At 37.8% G+C, this 22,359-nt stretch overlaps 2 protein-coding genes across 6 annotated transcripts; both read left to right on the forward strand.

The window, feature by feature from the left end:
- The first annotated feature begins 1,929 nt into the window (after positions 1 to 1,929).
- LOC120746875 lies at positions 1,930 to 10,628 on the forward strand. Of its 2 annotated transcripts, none has more exons than XM_040052384.1 (12): positions 1,930 to 2,169; positions 2,945 to 3,129; positions 3,550 to 3,687; positions 6,127 to 6,265; positions 6,625 to 6,802; positions 7,234 to 7,375; positions 8,430 to 8,573; positions 8,670 to 8,722; positions 8,806 to 8,880; positions 9,144 to 9,194; positions 9,312 to 9,425; positions 9,539 to 10,628. In XM_040052384.1, coding segments are annotated over exons 1-12 (1,338 nt in total). In that variant the 5' UTR covers positions 1,930 to 2,052; the 3' UTR covers positions 9,541 to 10,628. The 2 variants fall into 2 exon arrangements, with proteins under 2 accessions (XP_039908318.1, XP_039908319.1); XM_040052385.1 differs by lacking the exon at positions 1,930 to 2,169 and adding an exon at positions 2,239 to 2,546.
- Positions 10,629 to 12,902: 2,274 nt separating this feature from the next.
- Positions 12,903 to 20,330, forward strand: LOC120746864. Of its 4 annotated transcripts, none has more exons than XM_040052363.1 (12): positions 12,909 to 13,226; positions 13,431 to 13,615; positions 15,418 to 15,555; positions 16,885 to 17,023; positions 17,378 to 17,435; positions 17,990 to 18,125; positions 18,876 to 19,019; positions 19,138 to 19,190; positions 19,272 to 19,340; positions 19,641 to 19,700; positions 19,809 to 19,922; positions 20,021 to 20,330. In XM_040052363.1, the coding sequence occupies exons 1-12, from the start codon at positions 13,104 to 13,106 to the stop codon at positions 20,032 to 20,034; spliced, it is 1,233 nt and encodes a 410-aa protein (XP_039908297.1). In that variant the 5' UTR covers positions 12,909 to 13,103; the 3' UTR covers positions 20,035 to 20,330. The 4 variants fall into 4 exon arrangements, with proteins under 4 accessions (XP_039908298.1, XP_039908297.1, XP_039908296.1 ...); XM_040052362.1 differs by having other exon boundaries at positions 12,913 to 13,226; positions 17,261 to 17,435; XM_040052365.1 differs by lacking the exon at positions 12,909 to 13,226 and having other exon boundaries at positions 13,499 to 13,615; positions 15,423 to 15,555; positions 17,261 to 17,435.
- The last annotated feature ends 2,029 nt before the right edge of the window (positions 20,331 to 22,359 follow it).

The following is a 22,359-nucleotide window of genomic DNA, read 5'->3' on the forward strand; positions in this document are numbered from 1 at the left end:
CAAAGTCCATGTCTGGATATGCCTATAGTGACTCATGTCTCTTTCTAATTACAGGTTTTGACATTTTCAGTTTAAAATTAGGACAATGCCAAAGATGAACTGTAAGAATGACCTCTATACACAATCAAGGGTGAAATACCACAAAATGCCAAAGACAAAATTAGTAAAAAAAAAAAAAAAAATACTATTATAAAATACTGTAAAATACACTATATTAACAGAAGTATTCTTTCATCTGCCTTCACACACGTATGAACTTGAGTAATATCACATATTTAATCCATGGGGTGTCGGCCCACCCTTTGCAGCTATCACAGCAACTCTTCTGGGAAGCCTTTCCCACGAGGTTTAAAAGCGTTTATGGGAGTTTCTGATGATTCTTCCAGAAGCACATTTGTGAGGTCAGACACTGATGTTGGACAAGAAGTCCTGGTTTGCAGTCTCTGATTTAATTCATCCCAACTATGTGTTCTGTCAGGTTGTGGTCAGGACTCTGTGCATGCCAGTCAAATTGTTCCACACCCAGCTTACCTATCCAAGTCTTTATAGACCTTGCTTTGTGTGTAGGAGCGCAGTCATGTTGGAACAAGAAGCACTTTGCATTGTGCTTGGTGATGTAAGGCTTGGATCCAGCCACAGATACCCATTCATTTAAGCTCTCCACACACTGTTCTTGAGCTAAAGGTCAATATAGTTTATTTCAACTAATAAAAACAAACTATTGTCAGAACTTATATATCTGCCCCCAGTGACTTGGCTTAGCCTTTACCAAAATGGGGCAGTTATAAAGAAATTATGTATAACTAAGACATTTTGACAACATAGCTGTCTTATATTTGACCAAAGGAAAAAGAGTAGCCATTATTTGCACAGGTAAATGAAAGCTTTTCAAACGTTAAAATCAAGTAGGTTTATAACGTCTGAAAGGTTTATCAGCAGGTTGTTGTCCTACATGGGAGAGTACAGTAAATTAGACTTGGACATCTCTGAAGATAACCACATTGTTATTGTCACTCAAAAACTGGTGAGTTCTTTTCCTGAAGTGCTCCATTCAGCAATGTCTGTAATGTGGTGGCAGTTATTACATTCACATGCTCCTCAGGGCAAATCAACGCAATGAAAATTATATGTTTCTTATTCTGCTAAAACATTATTACTTTTATTTTATTGGTATAGAGGCAGTTGAAGGAATTTCTTATATTAGCATCACACTATTTTAAGAAGGCGTTTTCCATTAATACATAACAGTCAAGTATAAATTTAGAAAGGCATGAACATAAACAAGCAATCTTCTTTCATATGCTATTTATTTATTTTTACATCTTACACATTTGTCTTTTCATATTCACAGAGCACATTTATGCTCCCTCCATCACTTTTGTTATTCAGAACCATACTTCTTGCTTTTTTAAGAAATACTGTTTTAATAAACTGAAATACAGATTTTATTTTCCCTAATAATAAGGTCAGCAATTTACTGTTTTCTGTACATTTTCACTGTTGGTATTAAGATAGAAAACAGCCTTCCACATAATACATTTGTAATCTCGTCTTTAGTCCATGTCTGATTAAACTAAGCAAAGCACAAGCTGATCTCTAACAGTTAGTCAGCCCAGGCTGCACGAGTTCTGTAACAGTATTGCAGTCCATAGTGTGAAGTTTTGTTTTGAGCTACCTTCAACTTTTTTCTCTTTTGCAGGAGTACTGATGAAATCAAGTAGTAATGATAAAGCTGTGAGAGACCAAACCATGAAAAACGTCTAACCAGTGTTGCTACAACTTACTTGAATTAAATAGGATCATGAGACAAATCTCTGCTTGTATCTATGAGTGATGATGTAAAACCCAACCAGAAGTCTCACTGTGTCTCCTCTACTGAGTGGGACATAAATGATGTTTTAAAGGGAGGGGAATAAAGAAGGAGGAGCAGTGAAACAATCCTGTTTTTAGCCGTTGTGCTCGTTTCATTTCAGATGCATACTCGAGCTGAGTCCGTTTTTGTACTGTATCGAGTATCTGACTGTATAAAGCAGCAGTTAAACTGAGGACATAATGACCACAGGCTTGCTTCTTCTTCTCCTGGTGCTTTCTGGTTCTCAGGCATCCCATTACTTTGGGACAGTGATGACCTTTACCCCTAAAGAAAGCACGGATGATGGATCTCTAAGGGTAAGGGCACAGTGCAAAAATATTGATTGCTGTTATAATGTGTTCTTTTACAAAATTTGTATTTGTAAAAAAAAGTGAAAAAGTGCTCAGCTTTGTTTGATTTACGAAATGGGGGGAATTAACGTGATGTCGTGAGTGTAAATCAATCACACATGGGAGTGTCAAAATCTGTGGGTGAACTACTGGCAATGTGCGAACTTATATACAAAGAGGGCAAGTAATTCCAGATTTTACAGAGCCGTCTCAGTGTGGTAGCTGAAGAAGAATCTGCATATATTTTCTACTTTTTTATGTAACCTTTCTATTAGAAATTGTTGGGAATTGTGCAAGCATTGCAAGATGGGACAGCTGCTCTCTGGATAAATTTGACAGCTTAGGTAAAGCCCAGGATTTATCTTGCATTCAGTTCTTCTTTGTTGTTCTTACCACAAAATGGTCCAGTCTGCTTAAAGCTGTGAATTGGAAAAATACACTGGTATCATTGTTGTGTAATATATGTAAGTCTAATGTAACTTTTCACATGTGTTAGTATGCAATGGTTTTATTGTGTGAAGTGCCATGAATTCCATGATCAGAGGGTGATCATGAAGCTGTGTGGTTTCCAATTTGTTATTACAACATAATCAGGGTATTAGCTACCCAGTGGACAACACAGTACTGTCTATTAATTTTTTAAGTTGCAACAATCTTGTTATAATATTATAAAATCATATAACAAGAGCATCATCTTTTCTTTCTTTCTTTCTTTTTTTTTTTTTTTTTTACAATATCACAGGTGGTCTTTGACTACAAGTTGAGCTTTCGCTCATGCACAGATGAAGACAAGTGGAGCTGTGCCAGCGGTGACTGTGGTAGTGAGAGTGTGGAGCTGAACATCGTGGATGAAGAGGACCGAGAGTGGTGTCAGAGGGAAGGAGTCATGACTCGGGAGGTTTCCAGCAACTCTCTGTTTCAGCTACGGTCAGTAACACGTCAGCTGAAACAGCAGATTCAACAAAATGCCACTGACCTGATTGCATTCACTCACTGGTCAAACTTGTATGTATCACTTGACAAAAACATAGTACACTGTACATCGGTTACTCACAATAAGAATTACAGAGTTTTGACAACAACTGTCCCCTCTGGAAGAAAAAACCTTAAGTGTATGTTTTTTCTGCTGTGGTGAAAGGAATTTTATCGAAATAACACCTATGGTTAAGAGGTTAAACGTCCCTAATTGTTTAAAATCTCCAGGCTTTGGGGGCCTCCTGATCTGTAAAAATGGTCTTTCCCATATCTTAGAAATGTCTTGTGCTTATACATTACTTGGATTCATGTACAAATTAGTATATTAATGTGTGTACTATGGACCTTACAACCTTCAATTCAAATCCGTAGTTTGGCTGGTGGTGACTGGATTAACAACAAAAATGGTATTGGTAACTGGAAAGCTATAACTCAGGTGGACCTGAGGACTCGATCTGACACAGCTCAACCCAACAAATCACCTCAGACCACCATCCTGCCAGCTCTGAGGTAAAGCTATTAACTTTGTTGTGGCTAGTTTTTTTTAGTATTTGCAAACCATCATTAGAGGAAAGCACCAAACATTCATCATATATCTTATTTGCAAATCAAAAATAAATTCAATACTTCATGGCATATGAAAAGAATGAATTATCATGTAATATATATCCTAAAACGGGTGTCGAACTCCAGGCCTCGAGGGCTGGTGTCCTGCAGGTTTTAGACCTCACCCTGGGTCAACAAACCTGAATCGAATGATTAGTTCATTACCAGGCCTCTGGAGAACTTAAAGACATGTTGAGGAGGTAATTTAGCCATTTAAATCAGCTGTGTTGGATCAAGGACACATCTAAAACCTGCAGGACACCGGCCCTCGAGGCCTGGAGTTCAACACCTGTGTCCTAAAACATGTAACTGAAATATGGGTTCCTGAAAAATTAGATGTTTTTTCTTTACATAGAATCATGATAATAACCAGGACACCATTAGTCTGTTTAGGGCTAGGATTTAATTTAATTTTTGCCAGTGTTGGTTGTTTTTTAGCAACATGGTAATGCAGTGTGTTATTGTACCAAATTGAATAATTACATTAGTTACTATTATGTTGTTATTGTGTTACAAAGGTTCTTCAGTTATCTGTGTGCCAGATAGAAAGAAAAACGTAAAAGAAAGATTTTTTTTTTTCTATCTGCCACAGTCAACCATTTTTAGTTGGTGTGCAGCAGGAAGACAGTGGTAGAGCAGTGCAATGTTACAGCCATAGAGTTTTTGAGTTGAGTTTTTGGGCATTACTTTTATTACATGAAAGATGTGTGTGATGGTAAAATGGAAACTAGGACAGAAACTTTATTGTACTGCTAAGAGAAATTTGGCTCTTTGCAATCATCTGTACAGACAGCATGCTAATGCTAAGCTTGCCAACAACCCAGAGTGATATTAACCCTTTAGAGCCGATCGGAGCGGAACGCTCTGTTATGCGTAACTATTTTTAAATCCCAGTAGCACTGCAACCACGTAAGCTAGCGCAAAAATTTTTTTTGCATATGAAACCGGAGGAGTTGTACTTACATCTTATGCCATCAGCTTGTCCTAGGTCACGGTTTCCTTCCACATAAAGCTTTGCAAAAACTGCATAAAAAGCGCTTGCAGGAACAAAAACATAATATTCCAGAAACACGCTTTACCGATCCGATCAGCTGTCCATAACACTTCCTACGTTGGAATAGACGTCAGCGCGAACTTTTGCATTTCCGCCATTACCTGCCCGAAACCGGAAGTGACGTCATTTTCGCGGAAATGTAGTCTTTTTTGCGATCAGGGCCTCAGGGCCTATACTGGTCTTTTTAAAAGTTATCTTTGACTTTATGACTTTCTGTGTCGTTTCTGGGATGCTTAGGACTCATATTGCACTGCTGGAAATAGTTTATTTTGATGCATATGCTTTTTTTGCAATTTGCAGTATATATTTATTTCGTTTTTCCCAGTGTAAAAAATGTGTATTTCAAAATAAAACTGAAGACACTCAAAATTTCTGTGGTGGGAACCTTTTGTGCAACTTTTTTGTATTACAGTTTTGAGGGTACGCCTTAAATTTCTCTAACTACGTTAAAAATCAAAAACGATTCAATTTTTTGTAGTTTATTGCTTTTGCAATTTATGTAATACTATGCACTTTATGATACATATATAAATCTGGGCTATATGGTTGTTTGATGGCAACTTGAATGCTCCCAAAATGCTCCAAGCATGTAAAAATATAATATAAGCTCTGGCGGACTTGGTTCTATGGTAGGTCTTAAAGGGTTAAATCTCAGTGTATGCTGACCCCAGCATAGTAGAGCCTGATCAACAGTTCACCAAGACAGTGATGAGCAGTCAGGCTGTGCCCTCTGTTTGTACCTTTTTATGTTTCTAAAGTAGAATCACTTTGGGGATCTGGGTCCTGGTTTTTCATCTTTCCTTTGTGCTGTTGGTTTTATGTTCATAATTAGGAACTGAAGAAAAGATCCCGTGCGTTTCCTTCTAGGGTAGGGATTTGTGTTATTGTTTGGGACTGTAGCCTTTAGTATGGTAATCAGTTGAAAATGCATTTCAGAACATTTTGCAGAGCAACAAAACAAGTGTAACAAGTAGTGTGCTGAATTACATTCACTGGCAAGGAGTTAAGTACCAATACACATTATTTTTAATAAAAATACATTACTTCTTACATTACTTTTAAAAGCTTTGTGTGTTTCAAACAGGCAAACATTACATAAAAGTGCTTATCCCTAGCCATAGATAGGTAGCTATGTAGCTAATGAAGTAAAGTTTAATAAACAAAAGTGATTTTGGATATACAAAATCTTTAGAGCTAGAGAGAAATATATTGTCTTTGCACTTATTAAAACCACAAGACAGTTCTACCTTTTAGGCGAGAATTTTTGACCTGTGATATCTCTGTGCCAGAGTTCCTTCAAACTGTAAGAGAGAATTCAGCCTGTTGGCCTTTGATCCTGATGGAGACGAGGTTCAATGCAGATATGGAGACACAGCAGCAGATGAGTGTAATCCTTGTACACCACCATCTCTTCTTACCATCACACCAGTAAGTTAAAAGCATTTTCATCTGTCTCAAGCTAAGTGTCACAAAGTTAAGACGTTATTATTCTTCTGAGGTTATTATTTAATCTAATAAATAATGAATAACATCACAATAAAATACAGTAATAACTCTCATACACCCAAAGGTTACACCCCCAAATATAGATTTGGGGTCATTGCTGAAACCTCAGTGGGTTAGAACACACTTTATTGTGTTTTGCCTCATGGTCATGCCACCTTCCAATTTCTGACAATTTCAAAGATGTCCTAAAAAGCTATTTCAAAATAGCTTCTTCTTATAAAACACAAATTCAGCTATATAAACATGTAACTGGTTTCTCTCTGTGTTTCCTTCTCCTGTAGTCTTGCAAACTGACCTTTCATTCTGCGAGTAGGAGTGATGAAGGTGCATATGCAATACAGCTGGAGATGGAGGACTTTCCCAAGCAGACCATCTTTCTCCATCAAAGTGATGATGTGGAGACAACAAGGACTCCCAGTGATGCTCTCAGCAAAATACCAATCAGATTTGGTCTAATAGGTAGGTCGTTAACTTTTAACCTCTTAACTATTTCACAGTCCTTCAGAGTCCTGGATGAAAACTCCTACAGATGCAGTTGTCTACATCTGTGGATCATCTCATTCTTCTGCAATCATCTGACATCAGAAGAGTAATTAAATACTTTCTGTGTAGGTCTTGGATTTGCATTTCTGTACTACTTATGACTCTTGACTCAATTGCTTTGCATTTGGGGGCACAATAACCAGCTAACACAGCAATACATGACCCACACAAAGTTACAACATTGTTACATTTGAAGCACCTACAGCTACATTTACAGCTACTTGGCTATATTTTTGTTGTTGAAATAACTTTCAAAATCATATCTCATTTTAAATCCTAGCTTGCCAAATTAAGTCACTAACTGATATGATCTTGAATTAATATGCCACCTTTTTGTTTTGTTCCAGTGGACCCGCCTGTGCCATCCTGTTCAGAGGGAGCCTACCTGCCCAAGTTTCTGCCTCCAACCCCCGTCAGTGGGGCTCAGCTGTTGGCCTATATTAATGAAACATTGAATATTACCATTATGGCAGAGGCAACCAACACCATGTGAGTTAAAGAGAAAGACACAAAACACTGGCATATGTAAAGAATATTTTTGTTTCAAACTTTCTCCTAGAATGTGTGTGAGCATAATATAGAACCTTTTTTTTTTTTAAACGTTTGTGACTCTTTTCAGTGTTTTTCATTTTCATTGCACAAATCAAAATCAGTAACGCTGCCATATATGATTCCTTGCTTGTTTAGGATATACATTTCTTTTCAAAAACTTGTGTATATAAAAACTATATGAAAAACACATAACTTTAAGAAAAAATTCATTCATGAACATTTGTCTTGATTCACTACTACACTTTTACTAAATAGAATAATTATTAAACCATATAATACATGAGTTTAATCAAATTACTACTCTTAGTTTTGATGTTATGACAACAAGAGTGGGAGTAGGTTGGGGTGAAAAACCCAATTTCCCAAAATCTGGAGGGACACTGAACTCTGACAAACTTTAGGTCATTATTGGTTGGCCACATGCAATAATGTCAGTATCAGCCACATAACCCGATCTTTGCTCATTAGCTGGGACAAAATCCAAGTGGTTCTACAACCTCACAGTGAGTCATGGGAAGGCCAATTTTGATGTCCATCTAGGTTACCAAATATACATTTAATTTACCCAAGAAAGGGCAAGTAACCAAGTTGGAATATAACTTGATCTGGATCACCCTACACTACCCATGCAATGTCACCTATGTTGCATTGCTACATAGATGTCCTACATGATGGCCTTGACAGTGCAAGACATTTTTATTTGATTTTTGTTTGCAATCTAGAATGTTTTGAATTGCAGGTCAAAAATAAATAAATAGATGTGTTTGAAAAAATCAGATGCAGGACTGGGAAAATTATTTAGCAGAGGCATTGATAGAGAGCTGTCTTTGCTTGCTCGTTTCCTCTTTAAACATATTGTTTAAGATGTATTTCTTTTTGTAAAAAGATACAATAAAAAGAATGGTGATGAAACAGTCTGCAATAAATTCTGATGTTTGCACTCTGATTTACCCCGTACATGCCAAACCTCTATCTTGTGTATTTTTGTAAGGGTCTCAAAGCTTTTGTTCAGTGGACCACACAGCGTTGTGAAACATGTTGTATCACATGGAGAATTCATCCTGACCTGGACACCATCTGACAGTGAAGATGAAGAAAACCATCCCATCTGCTTCGTAGTCCAGGCAGAGTTAAAGTCAGATGGTTTAAACATTTTCGCACCACCATTTTTATGGACATATGTTGTACTTTTTCATTTTTTAATTACTATGTTTTGGATTTCTTTTCTCAGTACGGCCAAGTATCACTCTGAGCTACGCTGTGTGATTGTGAGCATTCAAATTAGTGAGTAAACTCCAAAAATGTGCATTTCCTTCATTGATTACTGTAACTGTTTATTTTTACATATTTGTTTATTATATTTTCAGGACCAATCACCACTCCTCTGCCAACAACTGTTCTGCCTTCAACCACCCCAGAACATACAACCACTCTTCTGTTCAGTACGTGAAATATAGAGGAGCTGATGCAGATCATGAATTTTGCCAAAGGCCTGTATCATGATGGCAGTTCAAACTCTTATTATTAGTTATTTATTATAACCAGTGGCACAAAGACGGTTAACAATTGTACTTCCTGTCATATTGCTTTTTTTTGCAACAGAATATATGAGCTTCATTTAGATATTTGATGTGTTGAAATAAAATCTTATGTTTGATGTTTGGATTTACCACATCTTTCACTACATTTCTCTGTTATTTAATAGTAAATGAAACAGAAGATCAGAAGAAGGTGCTATATGAGTCCACAGGATCAGGTAAATATGATTATTTTTCATAGCTTGAAAGTGAATAGCTGTCATGGAAATATTGTTTGAGCTTAAAAGCAGCTTAAAGATTGTCAGCTTTTATGTTTATCCTTCTTCTACATGCAGGTGACGACAGCATGGGTGCTGGCAAAGTTGTTGGTATTGTATTTGGTGTTGGAGCCGTCGCAGCCATTGTTGGCATTGCCTTGTGGGCTTTAAATCGAAGTTCTCCTGTGCTCTGTGAGTCACAACATTTGCTACTTTTCCAAAATTTTTAAAAGGATTTTCTGATGATACACATTATTTAAGGCTGTGGTTCACCTGTCTTTTTGGTTTGTTTTTGAATTTTACAGAAAAAAGTTGGAGCTTTGGATGAAGATGGGGAGAACAAACCTGTAGAATCTGGAAATCACTGGTCTTCTAGCTACTTTCAGTTGCTCGCTTCTTGCGTCCCATTCCAATTTCTACAAATGTAAATGTTATATAATGCAGGTCTGCATTTTACTGTCAAAGCCTCACATAAATGGTCAATGAACTGTTTTGAGTCTTTGGCTCCATCTGTTGGTGAAATGATGGCATTAATGTACAAGGTTGTTCATTAAAGCTACAGGCAGACTCCCCCAGATGCAGGGGACTCTGTTTTATCAGAGAAAAAATTAAATACTGGCAAAAGGAAATATCTACAGAGACAACATGTGAAAGTAAAACGTCATGCGTGAGAGCTAAAAACCTCAAAAAATATGAAAATTTTCAACCAACATGGTACAAAATGTAGTGTTTGTAAGAGGGCGGGTATTTCTCACCACTGTGGTTTTTTCGTTAGTCGATCTTCGCTGAGGACATTTTTATGTTGGACATTCTAAACCATAATCCTAATCCCAAATTGGCTCACAGTTGTTAAAAAAAATAAACAATAAAAAAATTATTTTATTTACGATAGAAGATACCAGCTCTCCCTCCACTCAACCCTAATTGATTGCAGCAATGGGCAGCCCTCCCAGAGCCTGGATCTGCTGGAGGTTTCTTCCTGTTAAAAACATGTTTTTCTTTCCACTTTCACCAAGTGCTTGCTCATAAGGGGTCATCTGATTGTTGGGGTTTCTCTGTATTATTGTAGGGTCTCTACCTTACACACCTTGAGGCACCTGTTCTTGTGATGCTATATAAATAAAAATGAATTGAACTGAACAGAATACCAGATCATATTAGATGTTTGAAATGAGGAAATGAACCATTTCACGTTATCTTTAACAAGATCTTTCTATTCCCTGTGTGAACTTCTTTGTCATTTTTTGGATTTGTTATCTGTATCTCTTTAAAAAAATACACAGATAATTTTGGAATTATTTAATTCACTGACATCATTAATTCGCCCTGACAAATTGTCTATCATTAACTTTCCGGGCAGTCCAGACTCTTTACAAGTCAAGTCATATATATGCTCAAAAAAATTAAATGGATACTTTGAAATGATTACTTTGGTTTAAGAGCCTCATTTCCTATAGCTCAAGAAACATTTTGCTCACTGATGTATTCTTTGGATACTTTTGTGCAGCTGTCATTGATTCTCAGCTGATTAACACATTTACATGTTATGGCAACATTGATGTCTGTCAGTATCCTAAAACTCACAGTAGTCCCTGTTGAACTGTTATCAACAGGAGCTTTTCATTTAGCAACTCCTTGACTGCATTTTATGACAATGACCTTTGAACCTATGTTATTGGTTTCCTTATTTATTCAGTGTTCAGTGCAACAAACCTTTTCCACCAGAGAGGGAATTTCTGTGCACATTTTAACTCACTCTCTGATTCTCATTTCATAGTGTTGCCTTTAGTGACACTGAGTTTGACACATCTGTGGTAGATTATACACTGACAATGTTAATATTTGGGTTTTTCAACTAAAAACTACCTCAGTACTGAGGTCAGCATGTACCGATCAGACCAGATTGTCAGCAACTGGTTATTTTCACTGCCTGTCAACATGAGAGCAAGTTTCTACATGATCATACATGGACATGTCTGTGTGTGTCTGCTCACAATGGAGACACTGTAAGTATGATAAATAAAGACACACCTATGCCAGCAGCTAAAGGTTCTAGCATTTATATCAAAGCCAAACATGCAGGAGTGCTACCAGCAAGTTGTACCATGAGTATCAAATATATGAGGGATTGTTCTGCAGATAGAGCAGCATTTATTATTCTTGGAGCTCTTTGGAGAAGAGCAAACGTTTTCTAGTTAACATACAAGTGGATAGTTTTGTCTGTCAATTTCCATCCCCCCCCCCCCCCTCAGAGGTCTGCAGTTAAAAGGCTAAAAAGTATCCTAAGTAAAGTCGTCTAAGCTCATCATACTATGTTTCAATGTAGGTGACTTTCAAAGTGATGACTAGAGAGCTAAAGTTATTTCCATCGGTCCTCTTTTCATGCAACGTGAAGCCAATTCTGTTCTGGTGCCTTTTGAAGACCAACCCACATTTTAACAAATTCCAGAGCTAAATATGACAAAGCATGACTTCCAGATGTTGGAGAAATTTAAATAGGAAAGAGATCATGGCAGCCACAATATGTGGGCATGTGTGAGTCACTGCTGAAATTCTTGTGCCAGGTCTTCCAATAGCCACTGACATCTGTGGCTCCAGTTTGGTGTCCAGCATTTCCTTGGTGCTAAAATGTTGCAGCTGTTTTTTGCAAAAGGAAAAAGCTTGTTTCCCCCAACTTAAACATTAGAAAAACATTAGGCCAACTCGGACAACTGTGCTATTTATATTGTAAATAGCAAAGTTAAGTGAATTCCCTGCTGCTTTTCAATTTTCCTGAAGATCCTGCAGAGATCTGTTGAACCTGCAGCTGGATGTTGAGGTCATATTAGTTTTGTTTTGTTTTGCACCATCTTTGGGAAAATGATGCCTCCTGGCTCCTTTTTTTTCTGGTGTCAAGTGTGACATTTATCATTGGAGTCTGTGCTTGGAGACAGGTTTTCTTCCACCAGATCACCTGTACAATCACCTGACAATGGAAAACATTACACACTCAATCTTTGTCACCTACATTTAATTGTAGTCCGATGTGCTGCTGAGCCATTATTGGCACTTTAGTGATGACTTTATTTTCCAATCCCAGAGGTTCCCACTGGGTTGCACCACTGCCAAAGGAGAGCCTAACTGTGGCAGAGCAGTGGCTGAGACAAAACTGCATCATTTTAGACCTATGGAAATGAAAATGGCCTGAAAATCCAGAATCCATTATCTGTATAGAAATGAAATGGAATGTCCTACATAAAGATAAAAAAGAAAGTACTTTAGGACCTATAAGTAATGTGTAGTTGCTGTTTAACATAGTAGTGCACACTGCATCAGACTGCATGATTTAAGAGTAAATCTGCACATAATCACAGCACTATTGTGGGAATAATTAAAGCTTGTAACAGTTGGTGAGTCAGCTTCCTGCAGTGCCAGAATGTTTGGATCGTGGTAGCAGCTGGCACACCCTTCTGCTTCCTTCTCACGTTCAGGAATGGCAGAAGCCACATATCATGTTTCCACTGCTACTCTGTCAAAAACAAGAGAGTGAGAGAGAAAGAGATGTGAACTTTAAAGGTGGGGCTCCTCAATACAATCAGATTGATTAGAGCAAAAAGTTAGTTAACTCTAAGTAAACAGGATCAAGAGAAAAGTCGTGCTTGTACGATGAAGCCTTGACTGAAGAGACAGCCTCCGTTTGTCTGCTCTCAGTTTACAACATAACTGTGATATAGTTATAGTTGTAAAGGGAGGAGACAAAAGTAGGAGGAGTACTGGGAGAAAAACACGTTGTTTGTTTCATTTCAGAGCCATACATAACTGGGTCAAGGACATTATTTTACTCTATTTTAAACTTTATTTTAGGGCTACGCAGTTTCACTGATCACAACTATGGATATAAACATGCTGCTCCTCTTTCTATTGCTGCTGCTCTTTGGTTCTCAGGCTAACCATTTCTTTGGGACAGTGATGACTTTTACCCCCAAAGACAAGATGCATAATGGCTCTGTCACGGTAGGTGTACCTATACCATTAATGCCAGGACTCTTTAGTTTAGTCTGAAATAGGGGCTCAGAGTTTTACTTATTACTTAAGGAGGATTGAAGTAAAGGTAAATTCACTGACATTCCAAAAGGCTCCTAAAAGCACTGACTTTATTTGAACAGTGCATGGACTCTTTATAATAACACAACAGGTGTTATTGTTACAATATTACAGGTGGTCTTTCACTACAAGCTGAGCTTTCGCTCATGCACCGATCAAGACACGTGGAGCTGTGTCAGCGGTGACTGTGGTACAGAAAGTGTGGAGCTGAGCATTGTGGATGAGGAGGACAAAGAGTGGTGTCAGAGGGAAGGAGTCATGTCTCGGGAGGTTTCCAGCAATGCTGTGTTTCAGCTACGGTCAGTAACACGTCAGATAAAAAAAGAAAGGTTTAATCCTCTGAGGTCTAAATTATCATAGATGATAACTCCAAACCAGCCCCTAATCCTAACTTGAGGCAATCAGATTATGTAACAGAGCTACTTTCATCTCCTCCCGCATTTGCAATGGGCTGCCACACTATTACAGGTAGCACTGCATATTTGCTTTTGATTTAATGCCAGATGTCCTGCCAGACACAACACAAAAGGGATTTCTATGTTCTCTCTAGTCTTCCCAATCAGCGTAAGAATTCTAGTAAACAAACATTAAAAACCAAAAACAACAATTAACAATGCATCAAATGTCATGCATCACACCTTAACCCTTTAGAGCCGATCGGAGCGGACACGCTCTATTTTGCGTAACTATTTTTAAATCCCGGTAGCACTGCAACCACATAAGCTAGTGCAATAATTTTTTTTGCATATGAAACCGGAGGAGTTGTACTTACATCTTATGCCATCAGCTTGTCCTAGGTCACAGTTTCCTTCCACATAAAGCTTTGCAAAAACTGCATAAAAAGCACTTGCAGCAACAAAAACATAATATTCCAGAAACACGCTTTGCCGATCCGATCAGCTGTTCATATTGGAATAGACGTCAGCACGAACTTTTGCATTTCCGCCATTACCTGCCCGAAACCGGAAGTGACGTCATTTTCGCGGAAATGTAGTCTTTTTTACCATCAGGGCCTCAGGGCCTATACTGGTGTTTTTAAAAGTTATCTTTGACTTTATGACTTTCTGTGTCGTTTCTGGGATGCTTAGGACTCATATTGCACTGCTGGAAATAGTTTATTTTGATGCATATGCTGCTTTTTTTGCAAATTTGCAGTATAATATTTATTTTCGTTTTTCCTGCAGTGTATAAAAATTGGTATATTTCAAAAATAAAACTATGAAGACACTCAAAATAAATTTCCTGTGGTGGGAAACTATTTTGTGCAACTTTTTTGTATTTACAGTTTTGAGGGATAAGCCTCTTAAATTTATCCAAGTAGAACTATATGTTAAAAAAGCAAAAACGATTTTCAATTTTTTTGTAGTTTATTGCACTTTTTTGCAATTTATGTAATTACTATGCACTTAATGCATACATATTATTAAAATCTGGGCTATAATGGTTGTATTGATGTATAGCAACTTGAAATGCTCCCAAAAATGGCTCCACAGCATGTAAAAATATAATATAAGCTCTGGCGGACTTGGTTCTATGGTAGGTCTTAAAGGGTTAATATATATGAACCCTTTTTCATTCACAGTGTAGTCTTACCTGACTTGTCTTACCTAAAACATCATCAAAACCTGATTATACTTCATTGCCTGCTATTTCACAAAGATCTATTTACATACATCAATTTGTATTTACAAGATTTTCAGTAAACTTGACCTCTGACCTAGACTCCTCCACCAGGAGTCTACAGGAAAATTGATTGATTTTGACCTCTGACCTTGACCTTGAGTTGATAATTGCAATCATTTGAGACGCCTAGATGACCTCGTTATAGAATTATCACACAGACAAGGTTTTCAGAAAACTTGTACTTTAACCTTGACGTTGAGATCAAAGCCATTAAAATTCAAATATATCCCAGATCATTATTAGGTGCACCTTTGCAACACTGAGTGTCCATCAGGTTCCCACCCACCCGCCCAGCAGGTTGATAACAATACCCCATCATTTCTTGTATGAATGAATAATAATTAGTATATGTTGCACAAGTTCTTAGCATAAGTTGTGTATAGAAAATAACCAAATTACCTTCTTTGAAACCCCAAAGATTAGATGGCGGTGACTGGATTCAAACCAAAAACAAGGTGAAGAAATGGAGAGCTCTGACTAACGTGGACCTGAGGACTCGTCTCGACACTAATCAGCCAAACAAGTCACCTCAGACCACCATCCTGCCAGCCCTGCGGTAAGCTTCTTTATTGTTTTTATTGTCATAAACTTACTGTAATGAAGGCAGGAAAGGACCCAAATGCAGACTCATAGGCAGGACGTTAACACAAAAACACAGTTTTATTTGCTGAGTGGAATAAATAATACAAAACTAAACAGGGAAATTTCAGGAATACTGAACTAACGAAGAAACACACAGAGAAGCACACAGCCACGACAGATGAGGGAGAATGCAACACTGGACAGAGGGAAACAGAGGGCTTAAATACACAGTAAAATCATGAGGCAACAGAAAACACATGGGGAACACAGCTGAGACGAATTATACACAACGAGACTGGGAAAACAAAACTAAACACACTGAATAAGGAATGCAAGACTTTCACAATAAAACAGGAAACAAAGGAACACCAGATTGACACATGAGCTTGACAAAGGAGTGGAGGAGAGGGGGCGAGAGGATACATGACGGGCTGGGGAAACATGGATAAACATGGACACGAAGAAAGACCTACAGGACAAAGACACAACAGAGAGCCTAATCATCAAAGACTTAAACAAGGAACATGAGAAACTCGAAACAAGCTAAGACTACTAATGAACAGGAACATAAACCATAATACAAAATATCACCAAAACAAAGAAACTCAAAATGCTGCGTCACAAGGACCCAGAACCATGACCATGATTATAGTATTTGCAACTTTCATGGGACATGATCGTCTCTTATGTGTTTGCACTGTGTTAAGCCAAAAAACTCTCTGGAAAGGTCATCATTCCATCACCGAGTGAACACAGAGAGACAGGCAAACGTTTGCATTCACATTCACACAAATGGCTAATTAATAAATGACATTTAAACTAACCTGCATGTCTTTGGACTGTGGGAGGAAGAGAACCTGCACAGGCACAAGGAGTATAAAATAAAATATGACTTGCATATTATTTTTTTTCACATAAAACCAAGTCAGTAGCAGACAATAGGACACGAGCAAAACATTATAGCTACCTAATTTTAAAAGCTCTTTTCACCTTTCAACCAATGCCTCACACGTTTTGGCATTACAGCTTTGCTGTTACAGGATTTTCCATTTTCCAATATTTTTAAAATATGTGGAGATATCAGAGCTCTATCCCGATCTATAACCCTTAAAGAATATCCAGTGACACGGTGAATGTTAACAGGGTTAAATGGGTGATTCTTGACAGTCCTTACATGTATTTTATTTTTGTTTTGCTTGGAGGAAGCCTTGTTGAAACTGCAGTTGTTGAAAACCAAAGTTACAGTGCTGATTTTTGGGCGAGTTTTGTATTTACTGTACTGCATGTGATTCCTATGTGCCAGAGTCCCTTCAAACTGTCAAAGAGTCTTCACCCTGTCGGCCTTTGACCCTGATGGAGACAAGGTTAAATGCAGATTTGGAGACATAGACGCAGATGAGTGCAATCCTTGTACACCACCGTCTGTTCTGACCATCTCACAAGTGAGTTTCACATACACTTACAGAATGACACTACAGTAAAAACTAGTCACAGAAACAGAGAAATGTTGTAAATTATTAATTCTTAGCTCTTCTAGTTGAAGGACTGCTGATGGTAAGCGCTGATAAAATGTCTTTCTTCCATCCATCCTTTTGTCCGTCAACAATTCACAAACATTTCTACCCCTCAAACTCAAACACAATGCCCACTTTTAACAAGTCTTCACCAAACTTGTGCAGGCTTGCACATTGTCATTTAATCCTGTCAGCAGGCAAGATGAAGGTTCATATGCAGTACAGCTGGAAATGGAGGACTTCCCAAAAAAGACTATCATCATCAGTGATTATGGTTTTCAGACAAACATCACTCCCAGCGAGGCTCTCAGCAAAATACCAATCAGATTTGCTCTGATGGGTAGGTTTTTTTTCTTTTTCAAAGCTTTTTACCATTTGAGGATCCTGTTTATTCAAAGTAAAATCAGCACAGGGATGTTATACTCCATGGTGCTGCAAGAAAAGATGAACTCACTCACGGCTGCTCCCTTTATGCCACAGCAGATCATCTTCCTGCATCTCACCCTATACCAGCATCCTCCTCTGTCACACCAACCCTCTGCATGTCCTCCTTCACCACATCCATCAATCTTCTCTGTGGTCCCTCTCTTTTTCTCCTGCCTGACAGCTCTGTGTTCAACATCTATTGCCCAATATGTCCTCTATCCCTCCTCTGCACATGTGCAAATCAACTCTGACTTTCTGTCAGTTTTGGGATCAGTCCAGTGCAATATAATGCCAGTTTTGACCAGAAACACAATGTTGCTGTTTCAAATATGTCCGCTGGAACCTTACATATCAAACCAGTGTCTTAATTGAGCAACCAAAATTTGATAAACTTCATATCAAGGTTAAATTGCTTGCTACACTACTTTGCTAGCTATCTATTGTAATGACCTAAAAATCTTTTTCCAGTGGACCCTCCTGCACCATCCTGCTCAGAGGGAGTCTACCTGCCCAGGTTTCTACCTCCAACCCCAGCCAATGGGGCTCGCATGTACACTAATGACACAGTGAACATTACCATTATGGCAGAGGTGACAAACACCATGTGAGTAAACACAGAACATATTTGTACCATGTTTACCTTACAAAGAAATACAATTTTTGCACCATTACACGTGTGTTTTTTAAAGGTTTAGTGGTTAGATCCCTCCACTTAATACAAAGGTGGAGCGCCCACGAAGTTAAATCCCAAGAATCAATTAAACAAGCAACAAGTGCTCTCAGAGAGTCTAACTTCCCCAAAACTGAAGGGCTGTACTAAAACTTTAACGCTTTATGATGTTTTTATTGCAATATGATGATGTCACCCTGTTATTGAGTCATTGCAACATTCAATTGAAAAAAATGAAAAGATATGGTTTCTTGAAATTTGACCTTTGACCTTGAGTGCTGAAATTGAAGGTCAAGGTCATAGTGTTGTGAAGTTCGAAGAAAATAAATTAACATTACATTACAAAATTGTGGCTAATATAAAGTTTGTTTGTTTGTTTTTACAGATTTTCAAATTTAGTGTGACCTTGACCCAGTTTTGACCCAAATGAAATCAGCTGTTTTTGGTATCTACCATCACACAAAATTGGAAAATTATATCTTCAAAACTGTGGATGCTAGAATTCTAACAAACAGACAAACAAACTGAAACAATTAAATACTCCCTTCATTTGAGGCAGAATAAATATAGTACTACCTTATATTGTTGTTTTTGGGTTATTGGTGTTTAGACTTTATCTTTGTCTTTTTATTTCTATATCTGATACTTTTCAGCATCAATCTCTCCTTTGTGTGTGTTTTTAAGGGTTTTAAAGCTTTTGTTCAGTGGACCGCACAATGTCGTAAAACACAATGAATCACATGGAGAATTTATCCTGACTTGGACGCCATCTGAGAATCAAGATGGAGAAGATCATCCCGTCTGCTTCTTAGTCCAGGCACAGAAAGGGTCAGTGTGGGATTTGGATCCATTAATAATAATAAGTGAAAAGCACATCATACAGTAAATACACGAGGACTGGAATATTTTAAATTGATGTTTTTGTACTATTTCAATTGTTCATCAGTGCAGCCAAATATCAGTCTGAGCTACGATGTGTGATTGTGAGCTATCGCACAGGTGAGCACACTCACATTATGTTTTTCCCTTCATTGCTTTTCACGATCAATTATTTTTACATGTTTATTATCATGTTTTCAGAACCAGTCATCACAACATCTATGCCAACAACCGTTCTGCCTTCAACTACTCCAGCGAGCACGACTACTGGTGCGTCAAACACAGAGAGCATTAATATTGTGTTAAAGTCCTGCATCACTGACGTCTGGTTATTGTAACCTGTTATTACCATTAGTGGCGTTCAGTTATCAAATGCATTTTTTTTGTGTAATTCTACTAGGAGTGATCAAAACAAAGATGTTTGTTGTGCCCAACAAGACAGAGCCATTCAGCCATCACTAGTTGTAGCTGCAAAATAATGCATGTTTTTCTCCTTGGTGGTGGTGCAGGACTGGAACGAATCTGAATGTGGCCATTTTCCCACCATGTCCATATGTTTGTCTTTAACAGTAATGGAAACAGAAACACTGAGCATATCAACTATGGTGGCAGATGAGTCCAAAGCATCAGGTAACTATGAATACTTTTAATGGGTTGAAAATGTGCAGCCAGGGTATAAAATGAATGAATACAATGTACTTGATTACTTCAGCTATCTTCTGCCATGCATGCATGCAGGTGATGACAGCAGTCGTGCTGGCAAAATTGCTGGCGCTGTTTGTGGGGCTGTAGGTGTTGCAGCGACCGTTGGCATTGTGGTCTGGGTGGTGAGAGGAAGTCCACACGCGTTCTGTGAGTCAAAAGTTCTCCTGTTTCTTAACTTTTATTTTGGCTTAAAAACAACAGTGTAAAGTCAGTCGTTCAACAGTATTTTTTCTTTATTTTTACAGATAAAGTAGTCTAATGGAAGAAGAAAGAGATTAAGGAAAAAACAAAACTGGCTATAAAATCTAGAGAACTTGGGAAAAGGATATCACAAACGTTGTTACTGCTCATTTTTTTTCTGAGTAAATAAGTCACATTTCTACAGATGTATATACTATATAACATAGATGCATATTGTTTACTGATGAAGAATCGCACCATCATGTCAATCTCCAGTGTACTGATATTAGTCTTTGGCTCTATCTGGTGGTGGAATGATGGCATGACATACATGTACAGAGTTGTAAATAAAAGCTACAGAGAGCAGCTTTTAGATGTGTGTATTTCATCCTTTAACATCTTACAGACTTAAATGTAAACATACAAATGAGGCAGGTTTAATATCTATAGAGAAAATGGTTGGAAGTAAGGCACTGAGGTTTGAAGCCTGAAAAGAAAAAAAGAAAAGTTCTTATAATGCACCTTTCTGCTACAACTGAGCACTAAAAGCACTTTAGTTCTGTTGCTTTATTGTTTATGTTTTGTGATCTGGATGGTGAAGGAAAGTCAGGGCTGTTAGGGCAGACAAACACATCTTTTAACCCTGTGAGGTGGAAATCAGTGCTGGTGATAACAATAAACCTAATATGACCAGAATCTCATCATTTAGACAAACACAAAACAGCCATTATCTTTCTCTTAAAATGTAAATAGTTTTTGAATGTTTGTCACTATAGATTTTTTTTTGAGTGCATTCAAACTATAGGGGTTTGCTCATCTGCCTTCACATGCATACAAACTACAGTGACATCCCATTCTTTAGTCATAGGGCTTCAACTCTTCTGGGAAGGCTTTCCACAAAGTTTAGCAATGTAAGAGTTTTTGATCATTATTCCAGAAGTGGATTTGTGAGATCAAAAACTGATGTTTGATAAGAAGGCCTGGTTCACTTCTAATTCATCCCAAAGGTGTTTTCTAAGAGGCTGATGTCAGGACTCATCCATGTATTTATGGAGCTTGGTTTGTGCTCTGGTGCACAGTCATGTTGGAACAGGAAGGGGCCATACCCAAACTGTTCTGACAAGGTTGGAAACTTAAAATGGAAACAGCTCCATTGGCAGTGTGCTTTTTGCCACTGCATCCAGTTACGTTCCAATACATCTCTAGATAGGTAGATAGACTTTGCTTATAGGTGGTAACCCAAACCCCACTGTGCCAGTGTGTGTGTGTTTGTGTGTGTGTTTGTGTGTGTATTTTATTCATTTCTATGTTTAACATTAAATGTCTGTACTATTAAATCATTTGGATTGCTTGTATTAAGAGAAAACCAGCAGATGGTGCTAATTCTATTGGTTACCTCTGGCCAAGCTGTAATTCACATTCTTTGCTGGAGCAAGTTTGACATTTGATTTGTTCTGAGAATGAGTGCGATTTAGTGAGTCTTTTATAAGAATATGAGAATGTAGATTAAAAGTGTATCACACAACAGAAACCTAACAGTGTTTCATATTAGCGTTTTTGCAAATCTGGCCAAATTTTTCCACAGGAAGTGGTTTCAGTCAGACAGACTTGCCCGTGGTTTACATTTGTATTCGGCACAATGCAGCTGTGATTGTGTTGACCAAGACATATTGTTATATAAAATAACAAAAAAAAAAAGAACTAAATTACCTCTATTTTTCTGTCTTTACTTCATTCATCGTCAATTCCCCCTCCTCTTTCCCTTCTTATGTACAAAATGTAGGAGAATATTTAAATAATTTGTAATGTGAAGACTTTGTAAAGATTCACTATGATTTACACAGCAGTGCACTCCATGATAGTGACATCAGTACTTATTCAGGGTCAGAAACCTCTGGTTCAGTGTTTGAGATAGGTCCTATTGTTCCCACCACAGAACACAACAGAGAGCAGCTTTACTCAGAAACCAGACCACAGGATTTTCCAGCCACACAGCAGAAAACTAAATATAGGTCAAACAAGTTTACCTGTCAAAACAAGCACTTATACTCGTTTCCATTTTTTTTTTGTTCCATTTTTTAAATCGTTTTTGCCATTTTAAACTGCACATGCTTTCAATATAACTGCTGAGCTGTTTGTGTTGTGGGTTTTTAAACTGGCACAGTGTCCTGTGTCTTCTCAGAAATTACACTCCCCTAGATTGAATACACTCAATTTAACCACAGCTGACCCATATTGGCTGAAAGAGCTGATGGAGCAATAATCATTGCATTTCTCTGTTTGCAATTTAAAGAAATATTATTAATTTTGAGTAAAGTTTTGAGCCCATGCTGTACGGAGATGAAAGTGTGGACAAAAACAACAAGAGACAGCCGTACAAAAGCTGATGACAATAAAACCACAA

Source organism: Simochromis diagramma, unplaced genomic scaffold, assembly GCF_900408965.1.
Source record: "Simochromis diagramma unplaced genomic scaffold, fSimDia1.1 OVJJ01000365.1, whole genome shotgun sequence".
NCBI classification, from domain to species: Eukaryota; Metazoa; Chordata; class Actinopteri; order Cichliformes; family Cichlidae; genus Simochromis; species Simochromis diagramma.

Bases quoted from the DNA above. Each gene is read 5' to 3' on its own strand.
- LOC120746875 (XM_040052384.1), top strand. From the start codon at position 2,053: ATGACCACAGGCTTGCTTCTTCTTCTCCTGGTGCTTTCTGGTTCTCAG. The intron at 3,130-3,549 runs GTCAGTAACACG...TCAAATCCGTAG, and splicing joins AACTCTCTGTTTCAGCTACG to TTTGGCTGGTGGTGACTGGA. The intron at 7,376-8,429 runs GTGAGTTAAAGA...TATTTTTGTAAG, and splicing joins GCAGAGGCAACCAACACCAT to GGTCTCAAAGCTTTTGTTCA.
- LOC120746864 (XM_040052362.1), top strand. From the start codon at position 13,104: ATGGATATAAACATGCTGCTCCTCTTTCTATTGCTGCTGCTCTTTGGT. The intron at 17,436-17,989 runs GTAGGTTTTTTT...ATCTTTTTCCAG, and splicing joins AATCAGATTTGCTCTGATGG to TGGACCCTCCTGCACCATCC. The intron at 19,701-19,808 runs GTAACTATGAAT...GCATGCATGCAG, and splicing joins AGATGAGTCCAAAGCATCAG to GTGATGACAGCAGTCGTGCT.